The following is a 6,563-nucleotide window of genomic DNA, read 5'->3' on the forward strand; positions in this document are numbered from 1 at the left end:
GGGTCCTTTGTCACCGGCGTGGCCTCGGACGTGGGAAGCCACCGGGAAGATGGGACGTGCCCGGCGCCGCATGCCATGGCGATGGACGAGCTTGTAGGCCATTCGCCTGGGCCCACGGTACCGGCAGGATGCCATATAGGAAATAACGGCAACGTGCAAGGGGCAAACTGGGCGTGGACAGGGACAGGGGCGTCGGTGCCTGCAGACACGGATCCCTTGACGGCCGGACCACTCATGTCAAGCTGTGCCGTCGCCTCGGACGACGCGAGTCACCGTGGGAAGTCTGAGTCCTTTCTACGTCCTAATGGGTCGTGATGTCCGTCGCTCCCCTTGTGATCTGCTTCCTTCCTCTGTCTGCTGCCGTGGGATTAGACGAGGCGATCGGATCTTCTCAGGAAGAGGGGAGATAGAAGGGGGGTTAATCTTTGTCGGGAAACGACGAGCACTTCGATCGATGAGCTCGCAATTCTATGACAGGCTGAAGCACGAGAAATGTGAGATGGTTTTCGATTGAGCGACGATAGGGACAGTACAGGGGATGTTGGGTTAAGGTATCTTCATTAGTTGTAGGACGAAATACCAACAGGAGAGATGCAACAGATTTGAATAGAACCTTTGAATGATAGACTGCAGTCAGTTGCGTACGATACAATCGTACATAACACCCATATTTCCGGATTACCCGTTCATCATGGGTATAGCGTTTTAATTCTCCATGAAATTTGAGCCACACGACAGGGAGTATTACAAATTCCCTCGACCAAAAAATGCTTGGGCCTCTGTAGAGTGAAAAATTCTAATTACATCGGAGTAGTGACGAAATTTAGGAACAATGACAGCCAGCCCTTGGGTGCACCGACTGGAAATTTGTGTATCGGGGCCATAATCGTCATTTTAAAGCTTAAACTGGATAGATAGGCTCCGAACCATTTATTTGATACGCAAGCACGTTGATCCGCGTTGTGCAGGCCAGCCACGTAGAGTGTTGCTATTTTTTTTTGCGGGAGCGCCGCATGCTGATATTGTGATTATCGCGTGGACCGTGCATGGAGTCATGTCTGTCAAGTACACAGGGCGCTTTACAATTCTAAGTTCCTTGAAACAAGGAAGGAAAAAAAAAAGGAAAATCCCGCGCATGCCTGCAACTCTAAGGCGACACATGAAGAGATTAGTATAATTTTATATCCGCGTGATGGCGGATTATTTATTGAATAGTGTCGTTGTAGATAAAAGGACAAGCAAGAGGGAGGTCTGCTTTTCCCATGATTGAAAAGCGCTTTGCCCCGACCCCTCCCCGGCCTCCTCTACCATCAGAATTTCATAGCACGAACCACCGCATTTTAAACCCGCGAACCACCCGCTGACATAAAAGTACACGTGATAAACTGGTAATTTCGTATCCAAAGCACGCCTGGTTTCCGATCCCCCCCGGTTTTCCTGCGCGCGCGGGGCTGTTGGCCAGAATGCCTCGCCCAAACTCCCTCAGTCGCCGTCCCTCCCTCCTTCCTTCCTCAGACACCCAAACCCCTTCGGAAAGCCGCCTTCCGTCCGTGAAGACCCATTACGTGGCGTCTCCTGCGTGAATCACAGCCGAGGTGCATGGAGCACATCCCGTGCGGTTGTTCGCGGGCGTGGGTACTTGTTTTGTGGGCAGCCTTTCCCCCTCCTGCAGTTTGCGCAAGGGAAGACTCTCCGGTTCCCTCATGAGCCCAATGGCACACAAGGCCTTCCATTCAAAACACAAACAACACCAATTCGCAAATCATGCCTCCATACAATTGATTGAAACACTCGCAATCTCGCATGAAAATGCTTGAACACCCTTTTGCTCTTTTACAGGCAGCCTGGGCTTCAAACCCTGAACTGCTCGTCGTATTCCTTTACACCCTCCTGCGCGGATCCCTTCATTGTTTTTCCGGGCTCAGCAACACACCACGTACCTCGAACAAGTTTTCTATTATCATGGGTGAATCCAAGTAAGTATTCTGTCCATAGCCTGAACCTGTATTTCCTGATGACTTGAATTTGGGCCAGGTAGTCTTTTTTTGTTCGAACTCTCCATGCGTATCCCTCAACTTCCTCCCCTGTTCTTTTTCACTCCAAATCCATCATTCCTTCTAGTTTCAATCCCTGTATAATGCTCTTTGTATTCTTTTAGCATTTTAAAACAGCTGTCATGCGATTATGGTACAGTGTTTGAGGCGCTCATGCCTTTCGATCTATCGAGCCGCTCACCTTATAATGAGCACAGTCACTTGATACTACCATTCCATGATTTCTTGGGGGAACTTACCCCTTTTTGGGTTCTTCTTGAATAGAGAATTTTATGAACGTTGTAATTCAAGCAATGCTCGCTTTCTTGTCAATTGTTGTCCGGGGGCCATTGTCTTCTCCTTACCTCCTGTCCCTCTCCCCCCTCCCCCTCCGCCTCCCCCCTTCTCTTCCCTCTTACCCTCGCACGTTCACAGGGGTGGGAACGTTAACATGCAGCTGGACCGGTACCTCCGTCTTCTGAGCAAACACAGACAAAGTCCTGCCCTGGCTTGGGTCGGTTTCCTTCTTCTTTCCTTGGTGGTGTGGAAGCTAGTAAGCGACGGCGATTTCTCCTTCATCATGACCTACGGAGCTTTTGCCCGCACTTTTGGCTTTGGGCTCTTGGCCGTGAAACTGTGGACCGCGCGGAGTGCGACGGGGGTGTCGTTTAAAACCTTGCAGCTCTATGCGCTGGTGGGAAGGAGGAGGAAACAGGAGGGGGAGAGGGATGAAAGGGGAAGGGCGGAAAGCAGACGAGAGGGTGGGAGGGTTCTCGTGGGGAACTTTCTTGGCATTTAGTTATGCGGGAGAGACGTCGGGCTGTCCAAGCTGTCCTTTTTCTCGACACTGTGGCATATTTATATTGTGTGTATATATACATATATTCCCAACCCAGCTTCCTGACCGTCCCTTTGCACGCCCCCTCCCATCTCCTCAGGTGTTCTTCTTCCGCCTCACCTCCATCATCCCCTTCTCCGGATACCTTCCCTACGACAAGAGCGGCGACTGGTTTTATCACTTTGTGGTAGGTGGGGGTTGGGCGAGCCCGACAGAGGGCCTGTCGAGGCCCCGCAAGCCCTGCCTGACACCGAGTCGACCTTCTCCCCCTCCCCCCCCACCTTTCCCCCTCTCTGCCTCGACAGGAATCCCTCTCCCTCTTCCTGGTCCTCGTCTCCATGTACCTGGTCAAGGTCCGCTTTCCCCATTCCTACGATGAGCGCACGGATTCGTTTGGGAATCTGCACGTTCCTGCCTCCTTTGGCGCCCTGGTGTACCTAGCTGTGCCTTGCTTTGCCCTGGCCGTCTTGTTCCATCCTGGTAGGTGAGGGAAGGAGGAAAGGACGGTTCAAGTCTCCTGGGTTCCTTTATCGTGAGAGTGACGAGCACTTTGCTCTCTCCGTTGTGCGATCCTCAATTTTATCCTGAGCGAGGCTGCATCCTCCTTTCCCCCCCCCCTTCCACCCGATCCCTCCTTTCCTCTTCCCTTTCTTGACAGGCCTCAACTCTCACTTTTTGGCGGACACGACCTGGGCCTTCTCCATGTATCTAGAGTCGGTCGCGATGCTCCCCCAGCTTTACATGTTCCAAAAACAGGTATTCTTGGCCTTGCCACCCTCTTCCCCTCCCTTTCGCCACCCCTCCATCCCTCCCTCCTCGCGACCCTCCTTCCTCGTCTCTCCCCTCACCCGTTCCCTGCCTCTTTCTCCCTTTCTCCCTTCTTTCCTCTTTCCCTTCAGTCCTCTCAAGTTGTGGAGGTCCTAATCGGTCATTGGGTCTTCGCCTCAGGCTTCGCGCGAGTACTAGACATGATCTTCTGGATGTCGTCTTACCACGAGCTTGTCGATCACAGGCACGTTCACCCTCCCTCCCTCCCTCCTTCTCTCCCTCCCCGCCTTGAAGCCCTTTGCCCCCAAACGACGCGTCCTTTCTCACCCCCATCCCTCCTCCCTGACCATCCACCCTCGTTCCCTCTTGCCTTCAGCGGATCCAAAATGGTCGGCGTCTTCGTCCTCCTTACCCAATTCATCCACATCATCCTCATGGTCGACTTCTTCTACTATTACCTGATCAGCGTCAGAAGCGGCCTACCCCTCCAGCTGCCCCGAGCCGGAGGGCTTGTGTAGAGGGAGGATGAAAGTAGCTGTAGAGTGAGAAGGAGACTGGGACGGAGGAACGAGGTGGGGACACATCTGGGGCGAAGGGAGGATCATTTTCTCTTTGTCGAAGGGGGAAGAAAGGGAAGGAGGGGAAGAAGCAGAGGGGGTGGATGACGGGCAAAGGCAGGAGCAAGCCAGATAGTCAGGGAGTAACATATATTAACGCGCCTCCACCGAAGGGAAAGTTCCTTAAAATTCTGTGGAGCGCAGGAGGGGGAGATGAGGTGCTCGGAAGAGAAGCAAAAGACGGTCCGTAAGAAACCTTAGAGACTGGTCTGGGCTTCGTGTGCCCCATGGATTGATGTGATTTTTTCCCTTCTTTTTCTCCTCAATGATAGCCGTCTTCCGTCACTATTTTTCTTTCTCAGTTTCTGCATATGCATTGCGAACGCGGACGAACAGATACACGCGTGCAATAGCATCCCAAAATCTTTGTTAAGGGAACGTTGGGGGAAACTGGAAGCATTTTTGATTACCGTCCGAGGCCCGTACATCGCATCTAGCACTCGCTTGGCACGCGTGGGTTTCTCTGATGTTGAACACCAATAGTTCCAGAAGGATGGCACTTGTAACCCTTTGTAGATGTGGTTTTCCCCCTCGTGTGCCTAATCCTATCGAAAAGTGAAAAATGTCGGGTCCCTACGAGGTGCACGAAAACCAGACATACGTAAAGAATGGATGCAACACAATGAGCTCTCACATCCGACCTTGTACATACAATAAGGCGTACATACAATAAGGCATTCATAATGGCTGTGCGAAGGGGCATTTTCTGATTAAGGAAATTATCATGAATTTTGCAGGCAGGGACCAGTCAAATTCCAGGCTTTATAGGCATGATATTTAGCATTATTTTTTCCTCGTACAGGGTGGGGAGGCGAAAATTGACTTGGTTCACATTTGACAATTTGTCTTTGCCCACCTGTGAGCAAAATGAAATTTCCTGTCGTAAAACAATTTTTAAACAGCGGTGTATGAACTTCAGCGTCAAAGGATGCGGTAAAATACATGTTAGATCCTGCTTCCACCCCTCACCTTTTGCGCCCTTGTTCTAACGGTCGATTTGAATTCAAATTACCGCGGCGATGACGACTACACGCTCTGTGCCGCTCCTTGATTTACAGCGCAACGGGTTGCGAGAGCGACATGTCTAATCATGCGACTATGAGGGACAGAATCGAACCCTTAATCAGCCTGTTATGCTGCACAAGGCATCAATCCCGTTCGGCAAGGTTTCCTTCATCTTGTGCTCTGGTGATTGGCATACTTTGAGTGACACAGCGGAACGCCTGGGGCTACATCCTACGAAAGTGCCATGTCATTCTTCCCAGTCACAAAATCCAAATCAACTTGCCCCCGGCATCGTACTTTTTTATTTGCGCGTTGTGGCCCTTCGCTCCAAAGTCAGGCGCACAAAGGCATCGGACGACGACCTCCCCAATTTCTCAATCACATCACGTACGGCTTTCAACAGCATTTTGCCATGACTGCTCCGAAGACCCCAGCAGCTCCTACCCATCAACAAACGAGCAACACATCGATATCTGAAAAGGAATGTTGGACGTGCGGAGGCAACCACGAGGATGAAGATTGCCCGCATCGCGTCTTCATCGACCGGTCCTACAGCCAGTTAGCAGGTAGGCTGGGCGTCACTAATATCTCTCGAATTCTGAAGGTGCGTGCCACCTGACGACCCCATTTTCGTTCCCACCCTCTCCATACCATCCTCCCAACAGCTCCTCCAAGTCAATCAGCGGCCAGGTCGGCCTTGGTCCGGGAAGCGCGAAGCCTCACAGGGGTCTCCCTCTCTGCTCCTCCCTCTCCTCCCTCCCCGCTACCTTACCCGCCCACCGCCCGCCCCGTCCGACACAGCCAACAACGGCCGAGCTCCAGGGATTCACCGGCCTCCCACCTCCTCTCTTTCCTGCCAACTCGGACGCCACGCAGTGCCGAGCCGGTCGCCCTTTGCGGACCGGGTCCGCCCGTTTCTGCTTCTGGGCTCCGGCGGCGGCCAAGCACGTTTGTGGCACGGCAGACCTCCTCCACGTCATTCGAAGAACATAGCTCCCAAGCCCCTCTCCCCATGATGGAGCCCCGCCACCACGCGTCCCACAGCTCCTTCTTCCCTCCCCCTCCTTCCTTTCCCCGGGGACGGGCGTCCTCCCTGGCCGGGGGGCGCCAGCGCGTCTCCCACGTGATGCGGGGGGAAGGGGAACCGGCGCCGTTGACGCAGACGGCTTTGGCGATGCAGGTGGGGAAGGAGGGGGCGAGGGAGGGAGGGAGGAAGGGGAAGGGGGACTGGGCATCGTGCAGGAGAGCGGCTTTGGCGATGCTGGGAGAGCCGAGAGAAAGGGAGGGAGGGAGGGGAGGGAG

The 6,563-nt window shown here is 53.3% G+C and overlaps 2 protein-coding genes across 2 annotated transcripts; both read left to right on the forward strand.

The window, feature by feature from the left end:
- Positions 1–1,836: 1,836 nt before the first annotated feature.
- NGA_0240400 (er lumen protein retaining receptor) lies at positions 1,837–4,744 on the forward strand (the record flags this gene model as incomplete). The annotated part of the gene is made up of 6 exons (XM_005854264.1): positions 1,837–1,976; positions 2,469–2,727; positions 2,972–3,058; positions 3,177–3,351; positions 3,530–3,575; positions 4,016–4,744. Coding segments are annotated over 6 exons (849 nt in total), but the record flags the coding sequence as incomplete, so codon positions are not given.
- A 920-nt stretch (positions 4,745–5,664) lies between these two features.
- On the forward strand, positions 5,665–6,180 carry NGA_0240500 (uncharacterized protein; the record flags this gene model as incomplete). Its single annotated transcript, XM_005854265.1, has 2 exons — positions 5,665–5,827; positions 5,927–6,180. Coding segments are annotated over exons 1-2 (408 nt in total), but the record flags the coding sequence as incomplete, so codon positions are not given.
- Positions 6,181–6,563: the final 383 nt, after the last annotated feature.

This window comes from Nannochloropsis gaditana (genome assembly GCF_000240725.1).
Source record: "Nannochloropsis gaditana CCMP526 unplaced genomic scaffold scaffold564, whole genome shotgun sequence".
Taxonomy (NCBI): Eukaryota; class Eustigmatophyceae; order Eustigmatales; family Monodopsidaceae; genus Microchloropsis; species Microchloropsis gaditana.